This window comes from Bactrocera oleae, chromosome 3, assembly GCF_042242935.1.
Source record: "Bactrocera oleae isolate idBacOlea1 chromosome 3, idBacOlea1, whole genome shotgun sequence".
NCBI lineage: Eukaryota > Metazoa > Arthropoda > Insecta > Diptera > Tephritidae > Bactrocera > Bactrocera oleae.
In genome coordinates this window covers 36,378,144-36,406,054 of record NC_091537.1, presented here as the reverse complement: position 1 = coordinate 36,406,054, position 27,911 = coordinate 36,378,144, and the positions used below count along the sequence as shown (strand labels likewise).

At 36.8% G+C, this 27,911-nt stretch overlaps 1 protein-coding gene and 1 pseudogene across 4 annotated transcripts; one reads left to right on the top strand and one right to left on the bottom strand.

Annotated features, from left to right (window-relative positions):
- The first annotated feature begins 203 nt into the window (after positions 1-203).
- On the top strand, positions 204-25,704 carry Uvrag (UV-resistance associated gene). Of its 4 annotated transcripts, none has more exons than XR_004978896.2 (6): positions 204-713; positions 772-1,896; positions 2,045-2,119; positions 2,175-2,406; positions 2,471-2,564; positions 25,430-25,704. XR_004978896.2 is itself a non-coding variant. In XM_036374041.2 (5 exons), exons 1-5 carry the CDS (start codon positions 376-378, stop codon positions 25,431-25,433), a joined length of 1,932 nt encoding a protein of 643 aa, XP_036229934.1. In that variant the 5' UTR covers positions 204-375; the 3' UTR covers positions 25,434-25,704. The 4 variants fall into 4 exon arrangements, 2 of the variants coding, with proteins under 2 accessions (XP_036229934.1, XP_036229933.1); XR_004978895.2 differs by lacking the exon at positions 25,430-25,704 and adding an exon at positions 16,966-18,194; XM_036374041.2 differs by having other exon boundaries at positions 2,175-2,564.
- Positions 5,952-8,908, bottom strand: LOC138856408 (uncharacterized; annotated as a pseudogene).
- Positions 25,705-27,911: the final 2,207 nt, after the last annotated feature.

Below are 27,911 nucleotides of genomic sequence, written 5' to 3'. Positions count from 1 at the left end.
AAGTTTGTCTATTAATAAGTTACTTAATATGCTCAAAAATATGCCGCATATTAACCTATATCAACATGGTATAATATCATATATTGTTAGCTTTAACATCAATTAATATCCAAAATTTAAAATATTTATAAAGGCGTTTTCTGCAACGCGCAACCCGTTATAACCCCTCACCACCCTAACTCACGGTGGGCGCCATGTTGGTTTTATTGTGAACGTACGCCTCAGAGGTGACGAAACTATTGTGAATGGGAATTTCGCTACTCCCTTATCATGGATGAAATCATCATACCAGGGGATATATAAACTTTATTTTAGAAATGTAATTATTGTGCAGCATTAAAAACAATATTAATAAAATAAATTGGAGATAATAATATGAGAACTCGACCCAGGTGCCGTACTTGGCTCCCACTATCTACTCAGCAGCTTCGTTTGCGAAACCTTATTAGAATAGAAGGTAAAAATATAAAATGCGAGGAGTCAGGCGCTTTAATATATTACACACTGCATGAAACTGTCGAAAAAGATGCTTTTTATACAAGCGAATGTTTGCCCCATCGACAGGATCAAAATTGGGCAGAAATTATATGTCCTAAAATATTTAAGGCCAATGACCAATGTGTTTGTGTCAAAGTGTGGGCACACTTTATAATTAATTTACTGGATAACGATTACGTTCAACAAATTGCTAATGCAAATACGAAGCCATTAAGGTAATTTATATCTATGTATGTTTAGCAAACTTTTATGAAAATGTGTCTATGTTTGCAGTGCCTTGTCAAATGAAGGAAGGTGTGCCCACGATGATAAGGAAAAAATTCCGCAATATAAACTTCTTTTTACTTGGGGAATATATCTTTCTGGTCTAACGCCATTAAGTGAACAATACTGTTTAAAGTTAAAGGAAAACTCTTTGCTTTTCTATATAAACGGAGGATGCTTTACCTCAGCAAAACATATAAATTCGGACATAACAGTAAGTGACAATTTCCAACTTCAGAATGAAGTGTTTCCACATTACGCTGAAAGTCGATTAAAGTCATCAAATACAAATAATATTGAAGAAGAAACTGCAGATTTTTACAGACACCATGTGACTGCACGTTATATAATTATGTACTATAAAAGGGATGACGTACGTAATGGGTATAGTTTGCAACAGCTTTTGAAACTACAGCAAATACAACGAAGATGTATACAAAAAGTAAGAGAAAGCGAAGATCTTACTATTGAAATTCAACGGAGATGTATGCTGTGTATCACAAAGGAACAACTTTCCATTCCACTAAACTCATTTAAAAACTCATTCACAAGGAATTCTCAAAGAACGACCATGGGTCGAGCATTAAGTGAGTTATTTTCCGAGCAACGTCAAATGAGTCCAAAAACTTTATTTTGTGCTCATAAATTGAAGAAACAAATAGAATCCTTGCGATTGAAACAACGTCTCCTCCAATCTGAGCAAAGAAGTTTTTCACTTCGTTTAAGTCAAAAAACAAACCGTTTAAGCCTTTTAAATGAAATCCGCCATCGGCTTCAACTTTCTATTCAATCTCGTAATCAACAGTTGCAAGGCGAAAAAAAAAATTTGGTAGAGCAATACCAGGAGATATATTTTCTTACACTAAAAAAGGTGGATATCATACAAAATATAGAACGGAGAATGACAGCATTGTGTGTGGGATTACGTGAAATTTATCCGATAGAAACAAAAACAAATGGTTTCAATACTATCAACAACGTACCATTTCCAAGTATAGACGTATTGATTAATGATACTAAGTCACATAATACAAGCAGTTCGGATAATATATTACCTATTACTTTGAGTGTTTCACTGGGATACATTGCTCATTTAGTGCAGATGATTGCTTTTATATTCAACCGCCCTTTAAGGTAAATTACATCGAAGATTACTAGCAAAAAAATGATCGTTTAAAAAGTTATAGCAAAAAATAAAATGTTTTCATTTATGTTTTACCCTCTTTCATTTTTTAAATTTGTAACTACAATATTTCAATAAACTTTGATATTTCGATTTTAGAAATGCAATAATACATCAAGGTTCCCGCTCCCGAATAATTGATATCATAAAAGAGATTCCGTTTACGTGTTCAGAGTAGGTAGTAACTTACATAATTTTCTTATATAGCTTATTTACATTTCATTCTTAGATTTCCTCTTTATAATCGCTCTATTATACCATCGAAGGCAGTAAAATACGGAATATTTTTGCTAAATCAAAATATCGCTCAGCTTTGTTACGATATTATAGGACTGCGCTGTAATATGAGTTTGACACTTGAAAATATCCATCAGATATTTCTTTATCTAAGTGAGGTTCAAATCTTGGATGAAAAAAATTTTTATCGTAACAAGAGATTCACCTTGAGCTACAATGGTTGTGTAAATATGGATAATAATTTACTCTCGAATTCACATTCATCGATCGATATAAATAACTTTCCAGTTCCTTTGCTGACCGTAACATCAGAAAATTCTTTGTCACAATTGACAAATAGCATGCCATTTCCGATTGAAGGTGGCATCAATATAAAACAAAGGTTTGTAACTATAAATATTATTTCTTTTAGAATGTATCATTATAGTTGGCAGAAGAATTATTGATAAATTATGACTTGCAGTCGAGAACAATAATTAAGTTAATTTGACAAATTTTTGTACCAACTAAAACTAGTGGAGATATAATAATAAATAAGGTTGTGTATATCGAGTGACAAGATGAATAGATTCCCCGATATATATTTATGGTATAAGTCCGTCCGTTTATTGCATTGAAATATTTGCGAAAAAAAAATTAAATTAAAACTAATAATTAATGCCCAGAAATCAAAATTATTAAAACTAAATAGTTTCTAATTATGCGGTCAATAAATTATATGTAAAAAAAGACGGACGAACTAAATTTCAGATGTCTGTTTCTCCATACATCTAAAAGATAACTGGACACAATTTGAATATCATTAATAAAACTTGGTACACGTGTCACTTAGAACTCTGAGTATTGCACATGGGCGGATTGTAATCTTTGAAGGTGTTAATGGCTCCTCGGTGAATGGCGGTTAGTGCAAGAATGTACTGGGGGGTGTTCTGACCCGACAAGCTTCTTTGGGTGTCTTTCACTGCATCTATGCGACTATATCGGTGCTGCACGTTGTTGTTGTAGCGGCAGAATTCTGTGCTGCGTAGTTTATGACCGGCTGGCTGATTGTCGTATATGTTGCCAACAATGTTTCTTTGTTTTTTCCTTGTTATTGTTGTTGTAACGGTTATCTAGTCCCCGCATGGATGATAAGTGATAGTTTGGTTGTTGTTGTAACGGTTACCTAGTCCCCGTTTGGGTGATAAATTCCAGATTCGTTGTCGTCGAGGTCATCTAACGGGAGGCCCAGGAAACGAGCTGTTTCGACGGGCCGGACCATAGGGAGAAGGGTGTTAGATGAGTGGGCTTTGTTGGGCATGCAAAGAGGTGGTTAGTGTCATGCGGAGACTCATTGCACGTCGGGGTCTATTCTGGATAAGTAGGAGTTTAACCTGCTACAGTATCTAGAACGAAGATGCGCGAGGGTCACTCTGGTTTCGCGAGGCAACTCGAGCTCTACGTCTGCTATGGGTGGTGGTTTGACTCCTATTACGCCATTCACTAAGAGGGAGTCTGTGAAGGTGTTAATGGCTCCACTGTGAATGGCGGTCAGTGCCTGTCTGAAGTTCAAAGTACGGTCGGCGTACTGTCTAATGTCGTCGACGTAATCAAGGAAAGACCTCTTGATGTTCCTAGGAGGCGGCTCCGCTACAGGCAGGCAACTACAGAGGTGGTTTCTACGAAAACACCCCAGTAGAAACTGCTTGGAGAGGAGTTCGTTGTGTTCCTTAACCGGAAGCATACGGGCCTCACTATGTAGATGTTCTATTGGAGACATCAAGAGGCATCCCGTGATAGTCCGGAGTGCAGTGTTCTGACAGGTCTGAAGCTTCTTCTTCTGCGTGTCACTGCATCCAGGCAACCATATTTGGGCTGCGTGATTTAGGACCGGCCGGCCGATTGCTTTGTATGTTGCCAATAACGTTTCTTTGTCTTTTCCCCAAGAGCTGCCGGCAAGCGACTTGAGGATTTTGTTGCGGCTCTGTACTTTGGCAGTTATCGCGGTCGTGGGAGGAGTGAAAGAGCACAGACTGTCCAAAGTGACGCCTAAAATTTTAGGGTTATTGACTGTCGGAATTTTTGTGCCATTGACTGAAATGTTCAGGTCCAGTCTGTGCTCCTTCGTCCAATTTGTGAAGATAGTCGCTGTGGATTTAGTGGGAGAGAGTGTTAGGTTCCTTGCAGAGAAGAAGCGAGAAAGATCGGAGAGGTAGCTGTTTACTTTTGAACACATGCCATCGATTCCATTTCCCGACGTCAATATCGTACAGTCATCTGCGTACGAGGTCATTGAAATTCCCGCTGGTGGCTGGGGGAGTTTTGAAATATAGAAATTAAACAGTAGCGGGGAGAGGACACCGCCCTGCGGAACCCCCTGTTTAATTTTCCTAAGTTTGGAGTTTTGACCTCGAAACAGTACGGATGAATGCCGACCACTCAGGTAGTTCATAGTCTACCGCTTCAGCCCTGGAGGGAGCATTGATTGTTCTAGGTCCTCAAGTAGCGTTGTGTGATTGACTGTGTCAAAAGCTTTTCACAAGTCCAACGCTACGAGGATCGTCCTCTCGCAGGGTGGCTTCTGGTTCAGGCCATGAACTATCTGGGCGTTTATGACGCTAAGTGTTGTGGTGGTACTGTGCACTTTTCGGAAGCCATGCTGATGATCTGCTAGGCTCAGGTGGTGAGTGAATGACGGGAGTAACAAGGCCTCAAGTGTCTTCACTACTGGAGAAAGGAGAATTATCGGGAGATAAGACTCCCCTTTGTTGGCGGGTTTCCCAGGTTTCAGTAGTGGGACCACTCTTCCGACTTTCCACACATCGGGTATTTGAAGAGTGGATATCGACAGGTTGAGGACCTTGGTGAGATAATTTACTCCCGTTGGGCCTCGGTGTTTTAGCATCAGCATGCTTATTCCGTCAGGGCCAATAGATTTAGACGATTTCGCCTTTTTGATGACACTCTGAACCTCCCCATCGGTGAAAGTGAGTGGTGCGCAGTCTTTTGGCATTTTGCGCAGCCGTCGGGTAACACGTCGTTTGGCCTTGTCAGTTGTTGTTCTTGTTGTAACGGTTACCTAGTCCCCGTTTGGGTGATAAATTCCAGTTTCGTTGTCGTCGAGGTCATCTAACGGGAGGCCCAGGAAACGAGCTGTTTCGACGGGGTCGGACCATAGGGAGAAGGGTGTTAGATGGGTGGGGTTTGTTGGGCATGCAAAGAGGTGGTTAGTGTCATGCGGAGACTCATTGCACGCAGAACATGTGTTTAGTATGTCGGGGTCTATTCTGGATAAGTAGGAGTTTAACCTGCTACAGTATCTAGAACGAAGTTGCGCGAGGGTCACTCTGGTTTCGCGAGGCAACTCGAGCTCTATGTCTGCTATGGGTAGTGGTTTGACTCCTATTACGCCATTCACTGAAAGGGAGTCTGTGAAGGTGTTGATGGCTCCACTGTGAATGGCGGTCAGTGCCTGTCTGAAGTTCGTTGCGTCCGAAGTCCGGTCGGCGTACTGTCTAATGTCGTCGACGTAGTCAAGGCAAGACCTCTTGATGTTCCTAGGAGGCGGCTCCGCTATAGTCAGGCGACTACAAGGGTTGTTTGTACGAAAACACCCCAGTAGAAACTGCTTGGAGAGGAGTTCGTTGTGTTCCTTAACCGGAAGCATACGGGCCTCACTATGTAGGTGTTCGATTGGAGACATCAAGAGGCATCCCGTGATAGTTTGGAGTGCAGTGTTCTGACAGGTCTGTAGCTTCTTCTTCTGCGTGTCCTATCTTGTCAGTCGAAGGGTGCAGTGTAAATTGTCGGCTGAAATAGCTCGCGCACTTCTTCGGGTCCGAGGAGGCATGGCCATCGAATTGAATTTCAACCCGATCGTCATGTCTTCTCGGATTTGACAGGGCCTTGACAGTAGTCCAAAGCTTATTCACACCGGTGGAGAAGTTGCAGGACTTCAGGTGCTCTATCCATTTTGTCCGCTTATGATGATTTACCATTTGCCGAATCTCCAAATTGAGATCCCTTATTCGGGGATCACAGGGATCGGCATGGCGTAAAGTGTCGCGCTCGTTTGCTAGTACAGCTGCTTCGGCTGGGAAATTAGGGCGGAGTTCCGCGATTCTTCCAGCCGGTATGAAGCGAGCAGTAGCAGCAGCGATCACCTTGCCGAATTGACGCTCGCCAACGATGACGTCCGTAGGAATGGGTAGTGCGTTGAAGGTGCTCTCAGTAAATTCTGTAAAACCGACCCAGTTAGCTTTGTTAAAGTTAACATAAATGCGGTTGTCCACAGAAATAAAGTCAGGAGGTTTCTCGATCGAGATAATTATGGGCAGATGGTCTAATGCGAGAGTTAGCATAGGTCGCCAGGTTATACTATTTATCAGACCACCGCTAGCGATGGTAATATCTGGCGAGCTATTACAGGTGCCCATAATTCTGGTGCGGGCTTCGTCATTCATTGTGAAGAATGTCGAATCGTTTATCTGTTCCGGCAGATCCATCCCCCTACGATCATTTGACAGGCAGGAGTGCCAAAGATCGTGGTGCGCCTTAAAGTCACCTAGCACCAAGCGATTTTCACCACGAAGCAGCACACCTATGTTCGGGTGATATCCTGTTGGGCAACATGTAACTGGGGCGATGTATATATTGAATATCTCGAGCTCGACATCGCCTGACCGGACAGCTATACCCTGACATTCAAGGGCAGTGTCCATGCGATCGATGTCATCATCAATTAAACGATATTGCACGGTGTTGTGCAGTATGAAGGCTAGGCCTACACCATTATCTTGCTCGCGATCCTTACGCAAAACGTTGAAACCTACACAACTCAGAAGATCTGAGCGGCAGCTTAACTCGGTTTTTTGGACCGCAGTTATCGATACGCATTCCCGGCTAATGAATGCAACTATCTCCTCGGTCTTACTCTGGAGTCCGTTGCAGTTGAATTTTAAGAGTCGCGTTTGGCGACTGGAGTGGCGGCGCAGTGCGGGAACATGGTGCAGATTGCACAGCCGTTGAGGCTGGTGTCGCAGTATTGCGTTGGCAGTATGGCCTTAAGATGGCTCCATCCATTGCATGTATTGCACCTAATCGAGGTGGAATTTGGATGGAGCCTTTTAGCGCATATGCAGCAAAGGAATTCTTTGCGGCCCGGGTTGGACTCGATGCCAGCACGTGTCAAGAAGATACGGTGCTGCTAGGTGTTGCTCTATTGACGACAAACTTAAACTAACACTTACCGATCCAAACAGGGTTAGATCGGCGAAATAACAGCCCTTGGCCGGATAAAATCCGGGTCAATTCCGGTAACGAAGAACCAGTGGTTGTGGGAATTGACAAACAATTTTTCGACACAAACAATTTGTCGAATGATTTGGCTGAAATCAATAAATTAAATTTTTACATAAAAGTACACAATCAGGCCTTAAAGTTGCTGCTTTACAACCGTCAACGAGCTCTTCTGCTGGAATTGAATTGACTAAAGAAGCTGAATCTGTTCCTTCAACGCCAAAACGTCAAAAGTCTATAATGTCAAGTTTTGAAGAAATTTATGCGTTTTCGGCAAGTGGTGATAAAACATTGAAAATAAAAAATGCCTTAATTTATATGATATGTAAAGATAATCAACCATTTACATTTGTCGAAAATGAAAGTTTCGTAATTTGATGAAAGTTATTGTGCCGCATTATAAACTTCCTAGTAAGACGACATTGACTCGATGGGTTGATGATAGATTTAGATTAGATTTGAAAATGAGGTATGCACTGCGACCTAGGGTCTATTGTGCCCTCTCCTCCATCACATGCATTCCCAAAGTCCCAGCACCCTGAAAAACTCCAGATACTTGCTGGGTGCTATTGAGGCAATGTGATCCCTGGTCACAAAAATGGAACCGAGGGCCTTGAACCTGCGTCTACAAATCGCGGTGCAATCTAGGATTAGGTGTTCTGGTGTTTCCGGTCCCATGTCGCAGAACCGGCAGTTGCCACAAGAAGCTAAGCCCATGTTTGATAGGTGCTTCTTGAGCCTGCAGTGCCCAGTGTAGAGCGCGACAAGGAGACGGAGTTTGTCTCTGGGGAGGTTAATAATTGCTCTGAACCTGGCTAGGTTGAACCCTCCCAGTAGCAGTTTGGCCTGACGCATCCCTGCTGTCTGTTGCCAGTGACTGTCTCTGCTCGATCTCTCCTCCGTGCGGAGCAGTTCCTTTATTGTATGGGGCCCTACCGCAATGTATGGTTCTGGCCCCATCATTCTTGTAGTCGCAGCAGAGCGGGCAAGTTCGTCTGCCAGCTCGTTGCCGGCTACCCCTTTATGCCCCGGCACCCAGATCAGGTGTACACGGTTGCAAGCTGCTAGGCGGTTAAGCCTTCCTACACACTCCTCCACTAATAGCGATCGTATCTCATAGGCCGATATCGCTTTTAGCGCCGCTTGGCTATCGCTGAGTATTGCGATACTCTTATTCCGATAGTTGCGTTGGAGATTTATTACTGCGCACTGACTTATGGCAAATACTTCTGCCTGAAAAATGCTTGGAAAACTGCCCATGGGAATGGAAAGCTTGGTGTGCGGTCCCGCAATGCCAGCGCCAATTCCTTCTGGTGTTTTCGAGCCGTCAGTGTACCACTGAATAGTGCTACCTCTCAGCAGTTGGTCAAGTGTGGAATCGCTCCAGTTCGCCTTACTGCCGAGAGTAACTTTAAACTTTTTCGTAAATTGATGATAGATACGCAGCATTATCAACAGTTTTCAAAAAAAAAATTTGTCAACTATTGAAAACCTTACTCTAACCACTGATATGTGGTCTGAAACAATGAGCATGAGAATTTTTTTTTTTTATGAATAACAGCACACTTCGGTGTCGGTAATGAACTATTTTCAATTACTCTTGGAGTCAGATGAACGTCATTCTTCAGAACATATTGCTGAAATGCTGCTAAAAACCTGTACTGAATGGGGTATTGATAGAGATAAAGTTTCGGCCGTAGTGACAGACAACACAGCCAACATGGTAAAGGCTGTTGATTTGGATTTTAGCAAAAAACATATTTCATGTCCACACTTTGAATTTAGTGGCACAAAATTTGATAACCAAATTCAAAGATATTGTGACATGGTTTAAACAAAGCAATATAGCCAGTAACGAATTACGTAAATCATCCCAGAAAGAAATTAAATTGATTCAAGAGGTCCCGACCAGATGGCATAATACATATTATATGATCGAAAGATTTTTGGAGCTTCGCATCATCGTTAATGACATAATCATTCGTGCTTACTGCATCAGAACTATCGAGTCTTTCATTGGTTTAACAAGTTCTGCGACCGATCGAAGCTGCAACCAAAGAAGTGTCAGGTGATAAGTATTGTACTAGCAGCAAGGTAATAATCCTTTGCCTTCTATTAAAAATTAGACCTCTTAAACTCGAAAAATCTCTTGCCAAAGAAATGCAGTCGCTGATTCTTAAAGAGATTGACAAAAGAATGGGTTTTATAGAGACAGTGTCTCCCCTTGCTATAGCCACGATATTAGATCCAAGGTTCAAAAAATGCATTTTACGGACCCAATTGCTTGCTCTTCAACTGTGGCAAAAGTCAATACATTTATGACAACTACAATACATAATGAGACAGTGGAATCTGATTCTTCAGATCATTCTGACAAACCAGAAGATAATTTTTCTTTGTGTGGTGCGATCCACCAGAGCTGGAAAGCGGCGAAGTCTGACGATGATATTTCTGACGAGCTGTCCATTTACTTGCGAAGTCCAATTGGAAGACTGAATGCGAACCCATTGGATATTTGGAATGATCTGAAAATTCAGCTTCCTAAGATTTATACACATGCTTACAAATACTTGACCATAGTGGGAACTTCAGCACCATCTGAACGTTTATTTTCTAAGGCAGCACAAATGATTGATGAAGCAACGATATAGATTGAAAGAAAAACGTTTAAACAAGCTTTGGTTTTTGCAGTCTTCCAAAAGAACACTAGGTATAAGACTTTAATACCGGCATTTCTATACTTGCGGATGATTTTTGCGAAGATCAGAGTTCTGGATATTGTTTGTACTTTTTGTAATTATAAGAAAGAAAATTGGGTAAATGTATAGTTTAGGTCCCCCAACTAAGGAGGCTTCAAAATAAAATTTTTTTTAAATCGTCTTATTTTGACGGGAATATTACAAATCCGTGAGCGGAAAGTGAATTTTTTAAATAATTTATGTATATATTTACAAATATATTTAATGCACTTTGCATATATTTTTCAAGTCACTTAGTTGTTGTTCTTGTTGTAGCGGTAAAATTTTTCAGAACTCTGATCAATTACCTGTGATTAACAGTTCAGCCAGTTAAAGATTTTCTTGTAAAAAAAAAATACTGAAAAAATGAGACAGTCACAATTTCCTTTCGCGGCACTAGCGGCCTTCGGCCGCACTTAAAAAAAATAACCCTGGTCGTTACGAAACCGGGGTGTTCATAATTCAATCGCGTCAAACTCCTTTCTGTACTGGCGGCTTTCGGCGGCGCTTCAAAAAAATTACCCTGGTCGGTCCAACACCGGGGTGTTCATAGTTCTTTTGCACCAAACTTTCAGCAGCGGAATAAATAAAAGAATTAATTTTAATGTATCACAATTTTATATTTTTAATTCATATGTGTTAAAAAAATTTCAAAAACGTTGTTTTTGATTTTTTTTTTTTATATAAATAGAATTATTGAAAAAATTCACTTACCGCTCACGGATTTGTAATATTCGCCGCAAAATAAGACGATTAAAAAAAAATTAATTTTTGAGGCCTAATTTTTCAAATAAACAACAAGCGAATCAGCGTTTTTTATTTCTTAGCTACGCAGATTCCTATATTGCTGACTACAGCTTTGTCAAGGATGACATGATGCGAGACTCTCTCATTTGCGCTGATTTTTCTGTTATTCTCTTTCCCTGATTATTAAAATCAGGGAATTTCGAACAGCTGATGTCAAAAAAGGCGGGATGCCAGAAATAAACCCGCTAAAAATAGCTAACAAAAGCAGTGCGAAACGAAATTTCAAGGAACGACACAAATACTTTTGAATAACGTGCAATTAAATTTTATTTGTTAATTTAATTTAAAACGTTCATCATAAAACCATGATCTTTTATTATGACTTGTATTGTTTCTTTGTTATATTTTTTTTATTTATATGCTATTTTTTTATGTTATATAATTCTTAAAAAATTTTATAATATAAATACACGTATATAGGGATGTATATGCGTTATATAGGCCTACTCGGGGACGGAGCAACTAAAAATAATATCGGTATGCAAAATACCCAAAAGTTTTTTTTATAATACCCAATCCTTTTTCTTTCGACAGTGGCATGATTGGAAAATGTTATAAAAAATTTGGGTTTTGACAGCTCTCTCTCGATTCAAAGAGTCTCGCATCATTTCATTCTTGGCTTTGTGATGCAATGTTAGAAAAAGTACTCGATGTAGAGAAAATATCGATGTTTCTAATCGATGCATCGGAAAACAGCAATGCAAAGCCTCGACATATTGCATCGAAAAAAAACATATATGTATTTTCTAAGTGGACACCTCTACATTGTATAAATCTACAATTAACCGATCCTAAGATTTTCACTAATCCACACACGCAAAAAAGGCCCTCTTGTTACGGGTTTCCAAAACTCTACTACTAAAGTCACACTTGGTACGGGTTGCCTACTTATATTCTACTTCTTAAGTCACACTTGGTACGGACTCTAACTAATATTCTACTACTAAAACGTGCAATTGACTCAAATCTGCTACAGTGTGTTGCCGTGTTATGTTTTAAAATTTTAGAATGTTTTTAGTACATTTTCAAATAGCTTTCGATTATTAAGATTCTTAAAGATTAAATTTACATTTAATAAGTATATCGTATTTAGAATATTTTGTAAATATTATTTATTAATTAAAACATTGTTTTGTTTATAATTATTGTTGTTCCTGAATTATACCTAATTTTTTATTACATATATTTTTTTTTTGGTTTTTGTTAAAATTAATACAAGTAGATTGTTTTCACTTATATTACTTCCTTTGTTCAATTGAATTGTACCTGACTTTTATACAATTATTTTCGTTATTGTTTAAATCAAGTTGAAAATTTCAACTTATACACCCAAAAATATCTGTAACACTCCTATATTGCAACCTCAGAGCTGGTAAAGAAAAGCAATAAATATTTAATAACCTTTTGTTTCGAATATATTCGTGAAAGTTTTCATTAATATGTTCCATTACAAATACATGTTCACAAACAATATGTTAAACTACATTCCTTTTATTTAAATCTCTGTATCGAAAGGTTCGATCAGGTGATCTCAGCTGTGTCACACAGATAGGAAAACAGCTGATTCTTTGATTCCTTGTAGGCTTAATGAATGTTACGAAACTATTATATACCATGGATATTATGATACGAAACTCCTCTGTATGCTTTTTGAGAAATCTGATGATCTCGTGGTTTACTTTGGCAGCACTGAAAGTTCATGAGCTACTGAACAGATGACAAGCAAAACAACCAACCACTGAGAATCTCGCAGAAATAAAGTGCGAAATCAGTGGATTATTTATGGGATACGATTTTTACGTGTCTTTTACGTATGTTTCTAATCTTTATTTAAAGAGATTTAATACAGTTTTGTTTTTGAGAAAGAACGGGTATTTTGTCGCAGAGTAGTGTTTTATTTGACAGTATCAAAAGTCAATGTATATATATAGTTTGGTGTGTAAGTGTTTTATAATATCAGTTTTTTTTTTCTATTGAGCTTTAAAAGTTTATTTGAAAATCCTCTGTGATTAAAATATACATGTACATATATTTAGGCCTCATGTAGGATATCCAGCTTCTCAAACTAATTTAAATAATGTAAATTTTTCTATAAAATGGAGACCGAAAAATATCCAAAAAAATACATAAAAAAATTTCAAAACTTATTTCTTTCCTTAGTGGCACTTAGAATCAAAGGTTATAAAAAATGTAAACTTTGACAGCGCTCTCTCGAATCAAAGAGTTTGGTATCACGTTACCCATGCTATATACCAGCCTAAATCATGAGCAACGCTTTCCAGTGTGAGAGCGCCTCAAAATTAGCGTTATTTATAATATTTTCGACTGTATTTAAATTATATTACCCATCATTTATTAAGATTAAATATTATTAAACATGTATCCGTAAAACATATGGAAAAACTATTTAAATACATTTTTTTAATTTGGTGATATATTAAAACAACTGATTTTTGAACTTTCAAATACTTAAAGAGTGAAAAAATTTATTAACTCTCAATTAATAAATGTTTTTTTTTATCATTTTCAATTGACAACTAGTACTACGAAGCATGACACCACAAAAGATTTCATCCCTTACATTTTAATTTTGCGTTTTCTTTAATTTTTATTGTTTTCCAATTTTTGTAAGTGATCCTCAACAGCGGTGACAAATCTCTCTGTTCACATATTTATCTGTAGGAGTTCAATCTGACGGACCCTTCTTTTCCAATTGCTAAACGTCAGACCTCCTGAACTTTGACAGTTGCCTGAGATCATTACGTTTTGACGTTTAGCAATTGAGCTCTCATTTCTTGTGAATGATGAGTTGGGCATCTCTTTATCTCTGCTATATACCAATGATAAAATGACATAGATAAAATGATCCGAAACTGCTCTCTTTGCCTTTTGAGAGAGCTCATGAACTTTTAGTGTTGCCAAAGCAAGCCACGAGCTCATGAGCTACTGAACACGTGACAACCACAATAATGAACTACCACTTAGAATCCCACAAAAATAAAATGCGAAAGCAGTGGGTAATTTGTGAGATCAAATTTTTTGGTGACTTTTACGTATTTTTCTAATCTTTATTTAAAGAGTTTAAATATAGTTTCGTTTTTGAGAAAGAGCGGGTACTTTTTCGCAGAGTATTGTTTTGCTTAGCAGTACCAATTGTCAACGTATATACATATTTTGCTTAGAATTCCCAGCAAATGTTATGTAAACTTTGACTTCCGAATAAATTATCGACAGATATTTGTTTATTCAGTATATAAAAAGTAAGAAATGTTCATGTTAAGCTTATTGCCGCGATTCTTCCAGCCGGTATGAAGCGAGCAGTAGCAGCAGCGATCACCTTGCGGAATTGACGCTCGCCAACGATGACGTCCGTAGGAATGGGTAGTGCGTTGAAGGTGCTCTCAGTAAATTCTGTAAAACCGACCCAGTTAGTTTTGTTAAAGTTAACATAAATGCGGTTGTCCACAGAAATAAAGTGAGAAGGTTTCTCGATCGAGATAATTATGGACAGATGGTCTAATGCGAGAGTTGCCATAGGTCAAATTTTTTGGTGACTTTTGCGTATATTTCTAATCTTTACTTAAAGAGTTTTAATATAGTTTTGTTTTTAAGAAAGAGCGGGTATTTTGTCGCAGAGTATTGTTTTGCTTAGTAGTACCAATTGTCAACGTATATACATTTTTTGGTTAGAATTTCCAGCAAATGTTATGTTAAGATAGTTGAATTCAATATATTCAGTATATAAAAAGTAAGTAATGTTCATGTTAAGCTTATTTAAAACTTGTAAGTGTTTTGAAATATTAAAATATTTTGTTAAATTTAGTTTTAAAAGTAAATTTTGAAAATCTTTTGTGATTAAAATATACACGTACATATATTTAGACGTCATATAGGATATCTAGCTTGTTAAACTAGTTTTAATGATGTATATTTTTCTGTAAAATGGAAACCGAAAAATTCCCAAGAAATACATTAAAAAATCTCAAAACTTATTTCCTTAATGGCACCACTGTCAAATGTTATAAAAAATGTGGACTTTGACAGCGCTCTCTCGAATCAAAGAGTTTCGGATCATTTCATTCATGGTTAGTTGCAGTTTATTATTACTAAAACATTTTTTTTTGTACCTCTCTATAGAATTTGGTTAGAAGGATATAAAAGTAGATACAATTTTTGAAAATTCTGCCTATCCCCCCTACTTTCCTAAACATTTTGTAAATCGTTAAAAAAATACCTGATTTTATCATAAACGAAAGCTTTTTATTTCTGTAATAATGACAATTAAATTCACTTTTTCTCTCTTTGTTTCAAAAATATTTACTTCCTGTAAATAAAACTTCTATTATTTTATTACTTCTATAACAAACATGTTGCAAATAGTAAGGCAATGAAAGAATAGCACCTGTTAATGGCAAACAAGCTACCTTTTATCCATCAACAAGTAGATAAGCACAATCTTATCAGTGACAGATATCAAGTATAGTTATTTCGTACCCAACCAATAATAGCAGAAGCTGTGAACAAATGTCACAGAAGTAAAATTAAAAATTGCGCATCCAAACTATTATTTTCCAGCTCCTTGCGTCGACAGTTCTAATTGTTTGTTCTATGCGTATTTGAATCCAAGTACGATTTCGTCAACATTGCTAATATAATAAATAAGAATTTACCATTCTTATGCATGGTACTACGCGCCCATTTTTTCATACATTCTTATAAACCTCAGCCGGGATGGTCTTCGATAAATTGTTGCCTCTTTAACGACCTCTACTGTACGTCGTTTTTGCAAAAGATTCAGTTCTTTTGCTGCGAGTAGCATTGACACGCTTCATACCCAAAGCGTTAACTAAAATGTGTTGGGTCAATCCATAAGAGATCTTACGATACTTTCCTATCTATTTAATGCCAATATGATGATTTTTCAAGATGGACAGTTCGCAAGAGGCAAGTTCTTGATGACTTCACGACCTTTCCTGAATGCTTTGTGTCACTCGAATACTTGTGCTTGTGATAAACTAGACTCTCCAAAGCACTTCTGCAACATATTCAACGATTTCAATGGAAATACAAAATTTCAAGCAATCACGTTAAATTTTGTTTCATGGTAAAAATAACCAGACACACCAACTGACATATAGTAGTTGTCAATTAGGTTTGTCCGCGGTCTAACCTTCCGTATACGAGGAGACTAATCTCACCAGGTTGTCCTAGGTGAGGTTTGCTACTTATACTCTAATTATAAAAGGTAGAAAATCCACTAAATTGTTTTTTATGATTGTTAAATAACAATAAAGATATTTATATTTCCATAATGAATTGGTTTAAGTAAACAAATTTTAATTTTAAATTAGAATAGGTTTTTATTAATAAAAGTAAAAAACCTAATGTTAAATTGTAACGATTTTTTTTTATCGCTGGGGTATGTCACACCAAAGTAACGTTATTATACGTCTGGTTATACCTAACTTCGTATACGGGAGATTAAATGGACGTGTCCGGATCATATTTGATCAGATGATATTACATAGTATATTTATTGAAAAATATATCGCTAACCACCATCCAATTTGCCGCTTAGATTATTTATTAAAGACTTCGATTGTGTTTTCCTTACAACCCAAAATAACAATATACTGATTGGAAGCTAGTTAGTGTAGAGCGAATGGCTCTTTTATACAAATTTCTTGATACATTTTTTGGAATAAGCAAAAATCGACGACGAACCAAATCGCGTTCAAGCAAAACAGCTGTCAAATATTCACTAAATATTCAAAATGGCCGACCTTGAAATTTTAAAATTCGCAACACTTTTTTAACAAACCTCGTAACACTTCCCGTACTTGTTAGTTAGAAAGTAACCTCTGTGTGTCAGTTTGGGGAGAGAGTCTTAGACATTTTATCTTATTTTAAATGAAATACAAAATATATACTATTTGAATATATTTCTTTTATTACTTTTAGAATCAGTCGGTCTGTTGGTTCATATTCGGACTCTGAAGATGACTTTAAAGATATTCGAGTGAATGTTTGCTCCAACTCTGATTCAAACATTGCGAATCCGTCTAAACACATGTAAAATCTTTATGCTGCTTTTGTTAATTATTAGGAGTATGCGGGATGCAACCATTAAAAAACAAACGCTAATTTATTGCACGCCCTTTTTTGTTATTCCACTCTATACTTATATATTACATTGTCTTGCAATATGCATATATCTGTAAAGAAACACACTTTCATAGAAAAAATCATTTTTTTATAGGAATTGTAAACATGAAAATTTATTTAGAATCCATTACATAAGGGAAGCAATAATTATGTAATTTTTAATATAAGTGTAAAGTTATAATTAATATCAATCGTTTATCATTTCGTTATTTCATCTCGTTATTATTGAAGCTGCAGTACATATTTGGTGAAAATTGTACTTATGCATAAATAATATATAGGTATATACGTATATAAATATAAAATAATACTTATGTATGTGCCTATTTAGATTGATTAATGGTGTGCCGCTATTTCTCAAATTTCTTTTACTCAATCAAAAGTTGATGGATGGTGATGGACCAAATAATAAGAAAAATAGCGTACATGGTGCCGCTTTTTAACTATTTTCTGTCTCCTTAGGCCATATTTTTCATTTATTCTTAAAATTATTTTTAATTATTATTAATAAAAAAGACAAATTTTTTAAGAATGTTTAAAAACAAAATTTATGCATGTATAACTCTTTTACAGAAAGTTACAAATATTTTGTATGAGTTTAAACTCATTGAATATATTATTAATGTATGTTGTTTCAAATCCCGGAAGTAATTCAATTATAGAATATGTTTAAATGAGATAAGTCTCCCCTACATATATACAACATTCTACTCGGGAAAAACTGGCGAATTCTAATGGAACACACCACACCTCAGAACGCTCAAGAAATTTCACCCCACACGACGACACCACCACACTCAAGCTCTGAAAACAACATGCACAAAGACACCTACCAAAAAGGACGGGACCATCGCTAAATCGACAATGATCCTGTGTAACGCATTCCTTCCCCCTCGCGAAATTGGTTCTCGCCGCATTCTTACGACAAGTACTCAATTCTATTGACATCGGCCTCAGGATTCTAGATTTATAATTTGAACTTGTTTATAATAAAGTCTAAGTCAAATAAATTGTGAATTCCATTACACAGGCATTTTTATTTTAAATTTTGAGTGTTAAGTTATTCATGGTCCTGCGAGCCTTACCGAAAAGCATCTTCGGATTTTTAGAAAACATTTTGTTAAGAACCACAATAAATAAAAAGTGATGACGAAAAATTTAAAAGACAAGACAAACCAAAAAATAAAATAAATAACAAAAAACAATGCAGTGCGGTGAAGTGAAGTGCAGTGGCAAATAAAATAATATACCTAAACATACTAAAGAGGAGTGCATTGACACAAAAACAAATATATACAAACAGAGCGCAGTGCAGTGGTGGAAAAATAGCCATACTCGTATATATACATACTTATATATATACTATATAAAGAAACAGTGCGTATACCCCAAAACATAAAACTACAACAATTACAAAAGGGTTCAAAATAAAATAATAACAAACAAGTAAGGAAGGGCTAAGTTCGGATGTAACCGAACATTTTATACTCTCGCAAAGTCAAATAGTATACTCGTTTGAGATTTCTTTGTAGATTGGCTGATATTTTCGGTAGAAGGTCAACTATAGGAACTGGGGTCCACATATTTAGTACTTAGGGGCTTAAACAGTTTTGGTTCGATTTAGACAATTTTTGGCCACAAGGTGGCATACTTTAATCGCATTATTCACGCAAAGTTTTATCCCGATACAGTCATTGTTGCCTGATTTGCATAGTGGAAAGTGAAATAATCAGATGGAATTTAAAATGGTGTTATATGGAAAGTAGGCGTGGTTGTAGTCCGATTTCGCCCATTTTCGCACTGTGACATAGAAACATGAAAAGAACGTTATGCACCGAATTTGGTTGAAATCGGTTAAGCAGATCTCAAGATATGGGTTTTCACCTAAAAGTGGGCTGTGCCACGCCCACTGTCTAATTTTGAACGCGGTTCCTATAAAGTCATCTTATACCATCTCAGAGATAAAATTTAATGTCTCTGGCGTGTTTAGTGCTTGATTTATCGCGCTTTTAGTAGTTTTTAACAGTACCGTTATATGGGGAGTGGGCGGAGTTGCCACCCGATTTCAACTATTTTCACACCGTCAATAGAAGTGCTAAAAACATTTGCTTCGGGACCACGCCCACTTTTTAAAAAAAAATTTTAACTGCAGATGCCCCTCCCTAATGTGATCCTGTGTACCAAATAACAGTCTTGTATCTTATTGCGTAGCTTAGTTATGGCAAGTTATTTGTTTTTGATTAATGGCGTTTTGTGGGCGTGGCAGTGGTCCGATTACGCCCATCTGCAATACCAACCGTCTCACGGTACCATGAAACATGTCTACCAAGTTTCATAAAGATATCTCAATTTTTACTCAAGTTAGAGCTTGCACGGACGGACGGACAGACGGACAGACGGACGGACGGACAGACAGTCACCCGGATTTCAACTCGTCTCTTCATCCTGATCATTTATATATATATAACCCTATATCTAACTCGATTAGTTTTAGGTGATACAAACAACCGTTAGGTGAACAAAACTATTATACTCTGTAGCAACAGGTTGCGAGAGTATAAAAACAATGTAGTGCGGTGAAGTGAAGTGCAGTGGCAAATAAAATAATATACCTAAACATACTAAAGAGGAGTGCATTGACACAAAAACAAATATATAAAAACAGAGCGCAGTGCAGTGGTGGAAAAATAGCCATACTCGTATATATACATACTTATATATATACTATATAAAGAAACAGTGCGTATACCCTAAAACATAAAACTACAACAATTACAAAAGGGTTAAAACAAACCAATAAAATCAATAAAGGGTGCGAAACCTTAAAGCACCTAAAAACAAAACAAACGGGCGCGAATTAAAAAAAAAAAGCGCGGTTGAACAAACACAACAAGGATAATCTGCCTATGCTTATATAAGTTATCGGGCTGTGGGCCCACGTTGTTCATGGATGCCTAACAACGCGTGCTAGCATAGATGTAGTCCAACGCAGTTGGTCGCTGTCCAGGTATCTCGCAGTCAATGCACGAGATGATTATAGTCTTCTTTGGTCTATTACGTTGGGAGCTATACTTTGCTCTCTTATCGCTGGCCGTGTGGCTCAGTGATCACAACAATAACAAGAAGTTATATTATAACGGCAAAGCCGGAAAGTAAAATACTAACTGATTGATATTACAAAATTGGACTTAAAGCTAAACCTAAAAGTTGGACCCATAAGCTATAAATCTACAGCCGGCAAGCCGACTCAGCATAAGCGATAACGTAGACATTTGCAGCATAGTCAAATATCAGGTACCGCAGCTGACCTAGTAATCAGGCCACTGAACTCATGCGTTAGTGAAGCAAATGGGTAAAGGTAACTACAAGTTTCTTAATTCTTATGTGTTAACTTATACCCTATATACATTGGGTCAATTAGATATGAAGATTTTACACAATTATTAAAAAAAATCACATATTATTTCAAAAATAGATGTTTATTGGGCACAAATAAATTATTAGAAAAAATAAATAAATAATTTATTAAAAACCAAAAATACAAAAAGCGCGGTTAAACAAAAATTATTACTTTGAACAATATACATACGTACATACATATTAAAACAGCTACAATTGTAGCTGTACATCTTTTCAAAGTCCACATTGGCATATATCCCGCGATACTCCTTGTAACAAACAAGCAGGATTACGTACAAAAAATAAAAGTGCATTGATCTCTTTAACGGGCTCTCAATTGCACAAGGCACTAAGTACATACTTAAAGATATAATATTAGGGTGTATAAATAACATCAACATAAGGACCTAAAAATTATAATTAAATATAAAGTGCGGTTTTTTTTAGTTATTAAATTAAATAAAGTATTGCAAAACAAAAAACAAAAAAAATATTAAAAAACGGTATAAACTATCATTTATCGCTACATTTAAATCAGTTCACACTTAGAAAATTTTAATCAACTTGACACATATATTAATAAATAATATAACAAAAATTGTTAATGACAACAAAAATCAAATTATACTTGCAGAAGCTACACGCATAACACAGGTTGCCTCAAAGCAAATAAAAGGCAACGATATTTTTGCTACCAAATTCATTTCTGAGAGTGACAGATTGATACGATACTGAACTCGATTTTTATCTTCACCGATTCAAGCAACTCTGAATCGTTATCGGAAAAAAAAAAAAAAAAAATCTTGATAATTTTTGGACTCGTCTCCAAGCGGTTCATGACGCCATAGTAGAATCTGACGATTCAGATCTTCCACAAAATTTTAAATCATTGGCTTACGCCAAATACGAAAAGTACAAAAGCTATGATCTCCGATCAATTAAAGCTAATAAAGGCAATTGCATCTACTCCACACCCGAGAGACGAGCTGCCACAAGTGCAAAGCCAAGAGGCAAGTTCAGGCATCCACCTCGAGGTGCCCGCATGTGACACAGCAACATTTTATCGAGGTAATGAAGAATGGCCGTCCTTCTGAGACATGTTTACAGCCGCTTACATCAACCATCCTAAACTATCAAAAGCGCAATAATTTTATCACCTCCGATACAAAACAAAAGGTCAAGCAGGCGTAATAGTCGAACAATTCGCACTTAATGACGACAATTTCAGTTTAGCTTGGAAAGCTCTAAAATCTAGATATGAAAACCAAAGAATATTGGTTAATAAACAAGTAACGACACTAATAAACCTGCCTAAAATTCAAAACGAAACAAGTGAAGAATTTGTTACACCTGTTTCAAATTGTGTGTCGGTTCTATCGACACAAAATATTCCCACAGACAGCCCAATACTGGTAATACTGGTAAATATATGCACCGCCACTTTACAAGAAAAATCGTTACTTTTGTGGGAGCAATCGCTCTCATCTTGAAAAAAGGCCCAACGTGGCAGCAAATGAAAGATTTTCTAACTACCCAATAAATACGAAATCGCTGAAAGGGTAAAAAACAAATCAAAACAAAAATTGTTCAACACGACCTAAATTGAAGCTTCAATAGACCGCAAGCTAGTAGCAAAAACAAATTAAACAAAAGCTTTTACAAAACGCAATCGTTCACATCCGCACAGAATAAACATACGTCATACTAACTATACACAAGAGGTCATAAACTACAATCTTGCGAGAAGTTTTAAAACTTAAAAGTTAACGAACGAAATAATTTTGTCAGATTAAAAAGACTGTACAAAATGCGTGTCACATGCGCATACTTATAAAAATTGTAAAAGCAAATTCAATTGCTTATAATGTCATAAAAAACACCTATCAATGCTTCATTACAGCACATCTTCCAGCTCACCCCCAAATAGCGCAAATATGAAAAAAGCCACAGGTTTAGTTGCAACAGCAAGTCCCGAAGTGCGAAATCCCGAAAATTGCCAGGAAGCACCATGCTGCTCAAAGGTATTAATAAACCAAACCCTACACAGCGAAAATCAAAGTAGAGTACTACTACCCACAGCAGTCGTCTCCATCGGACACCGAGGAGAACTGTTTAACCAAGGATCACAACTCTCATTTATGGCGTTAAGGCACAAAATAGGCTACAACTGCCAACAAAACAAGCCAACTTTGAAATTACAGGAATGGGCGGAAGAGTAGTACAAAACTCAAACAAAATCTGCTCCATTACCCTTACTTCCCCCAAAGCGGATAAGCGCGTTCAAGCAGAAGCTATTATCTTACCGCAACTAACAAACATGCTTCCAAACTATCATATAAGTAGCAAGCATTGGCAAAATGTTTCATACCTAAAGCTAGCAAATCCGCACTGCAACACCCCTGCTCAAATAAATCTTCTATTAGGCAGCGATCTCATATCGCAGATAATATTCGAATGTATTAAGAAAATTTAAAAAACACTTCTGGCACAAAGTACCATTCTTGGTTGGATCTAAGTGGACTAGTTACGGAACCAGTTACCACCATAACAACTTGAGTGACGAAAATTCAAAAAAAAAATTCCCCGTCATATCAATTACAACCCCAAAAGATCAGTATTGTGAAGACTTCTACAATGCCACAACTACTAGATCAAATAATGGTCGGTATGTCGTACGACTACCACTAAATTTACAATGTTCCAACACTCCACGAATTGGCAGAAAAAAGTCATAGTTCCTTTTGACAAGATCCGTTTTAGAAACAAAAATATGTAATTTTTCGGCCCCTCAGGATGGCTCTTGGCAATAATGATACAAAAATCCTACATCAAAAGTCGTGAGATATGTAGCGGGCTACTACTTGCCAAATTAGTGCATACGCACTTAACATTACATATAACAAAATTGTCCAAAGAATGTCAAAAAATCGACAAATCTCTTACTATAGTGCCTCATAGTTACCTAAATTTCCATAATAATAAAACAATTCAACAAAAAAGTTAAGGGTTCACCATACTCCCAATGTGATACAGTGACGCACCTAGACTTACAAAAGCAAAGGTCGCAGTTATCTAAGCGCTACTCATGTGTGTGGCTTATGAGAATCAGCTATCAAAAGCTTCAAAATCTTCAAAAAAAAGTAGATGGATATTACAAAAATTATTATAAATAGAATTTCTACATTACTAAATGAAGCCGTTCTCAATTCACGACCAATCATTGTACACTCACAATATCCCTCTAATTTCATAGCCCTAACCCCAGGGCATGTTTTCAAAGGAGCCCCCATTCTGGTCATATCTAAGCCAGGCGTGGAGTCGATAGACTCCATAAGCCGATAATAAATTGCAAACAATTGCCAATAATACAGAAAGGGCTAATAATAAACAATCCGCACAATAAAGCGATAAAAGAAATAACCGCAAATACAATAAGTACAAAAAACAACTATAAATTCAATAAACCCGTTAAATAAAGTTGGATATTTTTTGCACGCACATCAAAATCCATACCAAATATGCTTTCTGTACCTACAGGTAAATATGGATATAATTCTATCACCATGTGTGCCGCGCCCTCGACCACTAAACCAGCAGCACGCCGAAATACATGCAATATAAGCATATACGTGTAATACTAGGCAAAATATTCGCCTAGGGGGCCAGAATGTTTAAATAAGATAAGTCTCCTCTACATATATACACTATTCTACTCAGAAAAAACTGGCTAACCCTAATGGAGCACACCACACCTCAGAACGCTCAAGGCATTTCACCCCACACGACGACACCACCACTCTTATCCTCTGAGAACAACATGCACGAAGAAACCTAACAACGGGATAATGATGGGATCATCGCTAAATCGACATTCGCTTATTAGACAGCTGATACATCGATCCTACAAATTCGCTTATCGTTTACGGGCCTGAGCACCGTGTCAACACCGTTCGCCACGCGCTAGTTCGATTTAATTGTACAGCGATCCAAAGTTTTTCGATCTGGCAACGATCCTGTGCATCGCATTCCTTCTCCCAAACAAAATTAGTTCTCGCCGCATCACCTACGACAAGTACGCAATTTTATTGACATCGGCCTCAGGATTCTACATTTATAATTTGTACTTGTTAATACTAATTATCAAGTCAAATAAATTGTGAATTCCATTACGCAGGCATTTTTATTTTAAATTTTGAGTGCTAAGTTATTCAGAGTATAATAGTTTTTTCCCCATACGTTCATTTGTAACCCCTAATTGATTGATTTTATACTCGTATATACATGTGTTATATGACGAGTGTCTGTCTGTGCCCGACGTAAGCGATAACATGAGGAAAAACTAAAATATCCTTGGTACTCTGAGGAGGATATAACAGAGGGGCGAAATCAGTCAGTAAAAGTGTCATAACTAACACCTTTATTATGTATGCTGCGCGTCTAGCGTCTTTAGGCAACCGTTTACCAAAATAACCTTTATGAATGGTTAAAAGCTATTTTTTTTTATTATCTATTAACGCTATTTCTTTCTATAGTCTAACATGCAGAAGTGTTTAAATCAGGCAACTACTCAATACCAGTTGTCTACAACATTTTTTTAAATTTGGAAGAATTGAAGTTCTTGCAAGAAATTTTTATATATACTTATTTTTTTTATTAACGCTTTCAATTGATTCACCAAACTTGATTTCCAAAAAAATCGTTTTTTTTTTTAAATACTTCATGAAGTTTTCAAATCAAATTTGGTTTCATACTTTATTTGTTGTAAACTATTTTTCGACAATTAATATTGCCTATTAAAGTAATATTTATAATTGTGCCTAAAAGTTGGATTATTTTAAAATGAAATATTTTTTCATTTCAGTTGATACGACCTATCTTATGAGAGCGCAATGTAAATAAACAGTCGCCACCGCTTCTACCGTCCGCTTCAACAGACCGTACGGTAGGTTATCCGCGAAAATTGGATTTTTCTGTAGAAACGAGTGAGCTGAGAGTGAGAGAGCAATCTCTTGCAACGAAGGGTTGACAATCTCAATATTTTGTAGTAATTAAAAAATTAACTTGAATATATTTGAAATAATCTTAAAATAACTCAAAATAACAGTCGAATAAATTTATATATAAATAGGTAAACTATTTTTAGAAGTTGGATTTTAGTTATGAGCTTTAACATTATGAAAAATTATAACTAAAATACTAAATGTTTGAAAAATCGTGTATACAAATAGAACAATGGCAACATTGGTGAAATGAAAACAAAAGAAAACAACTGATTTCTGCGTTGCAACTACGGGCATAACTTTTGACAAATTTGGTTTGATACGGGCGGTAAGTACGGAATGGAGGAATCTCGGTGACTGTTTGTGCTATGACTTGAAGCGTTTAACGCATAGTATTTCAGTAATTTCACTACAAATTAATCAAAATTTTCAAAATGACGATTTCAAATTTGAGTAATGCTGCCAAATACTGTGAACATTACTTCTAAAAAAATAAAAATAAGAGTTGTTACTTACATATATTACCTAATTAGGGTCGCTCTCGCCCTCTATCAGGTTTAATGTAGATGTTTCACAATTTTTAAACCTATTTTGGAAGCATTTCCTAACGGGGTTACAATCAGACCAACACCCCTGACGTTAAGAGCAATAATCGCAATTTACAATAAGTCAAAAAAAATTGGAGAATTGGTACTGCGTACTTTTATGTGAAATCCCACACATCCATACACCACTCTCGATGACACATCCCTTCGCACGACAGTTGGGTCTCCCTAACCGGAACAGACCCAGATTTTTTTTCGGCAACGAAATGTCAACTCGCCAGAATTCTGGCGCTACAACAACAACACGACACATGAATACCAGCCAAAAGCAACATCAAAAAAAACGAATCGTTGCCTCTACGAGACTTTTTCAATTGAACTTCGAGCCTTTATGTCGTTTTTCTTTTTCGATTAAAAAAAAAAAGCAGTTGTATTAAAACCGAAACCTAACGTTTTAATTTAAGTAATGTCAAAGTGGTGAGTGTGAAAACAACCACGTGTGTAGGGCACAAACATTTGTCCTCTAAGCCTTAAACAAAGGCACTATTAGGAAAAACAGAATATAAAATATTAATACATATAACATAACAGTGCGGTGATTATATCTAAACAACACCAAAAAAAAAAAAAAATGGATTCATGACAAACGTATAAGTGCATACAGCGTCTACCAATAGGGATCGAAAAATCATTTTCTCAGATGAGGTCCATTTCTGGCTTAATGGCTTCGTCTTCAAAATTGTCGCTATTGGGTTGAGTATAGGTGCGGGTTGTGGCATGATGGCATCAGGCCTTATTTCTTTCGAAATGAGGCAGGACATCCAGTTACCATCAACAGCGAGCGTTATTCGAAGTTTGTGCAAACAGAATCGCGAATTTCGTATTTTCAAGGGCTACGTGTAGACATTAATGAAGTGAATAAACTGGTATTGGCCAATGGTCGAATCACCATTAGAGAAATTGCTAAATAACTAAATATATCGATTGGCTCGTGTCATTCGATTTTAACCAATGGCTTGGGTATGAGATATGTCGCCGCGAAGTATGTGCCAAGATTGCTCAATTTCGACCAAAAACAGAGTCGCGTTGACATTACTCAGGAGATGTTGGACTTGGTCCGTGACGACCCAGATCTGCTCCAGTGGGGTATAAGTAGTGTCGATTCATGGGTTTACGTTTATGACGTTATCACATAAAATTTCACACAAATTTCTTGATCCATTTTTTGGAATAAGCAAAAATTTACGACGAACCAAAACGCGTTCAAGCAAAACAGCTGTTAAAAATTAACTAAGCATTCAAAATTCGCGATACTTTTTGAATAAACCTAGTAACACTTCCAACAAGACTGTGCGTCGACTCATGTTTCACGTCTTAACACGGATACAGAACTCAAGTAAAGTCTCAAGTCCTGTTATAATTAAAAATACAGGAAAGACCCATACTTGTTAGTTAGGAAGTATTTCGACCATTCAAAAGTTACTTAAAAAAATATATTATAAAGAAAAATCCGAAATGTCGAGTACTGCGGATATATTACAGCGGCAAAAGGAACTGCAAAGGGAAATTGCAGTACGGTGCCAAAACGGTGCGGATTTAGAAGACATTGTAGTGCTATGGAACGAATTGGACAGCAGAAATACAAAGCTGACAGGAAAAGTAGCGGAAAATCACCACTACTTTGTCATCAATATGTTCGAGATTTTGCGGCAGTCATGAGAAGCTGCACTTGAGAGCAAGAGAGCTAAGAATCAGCTCTAAATTATACAATTTACCAAAGAGATGGTCAAGAGCGTAT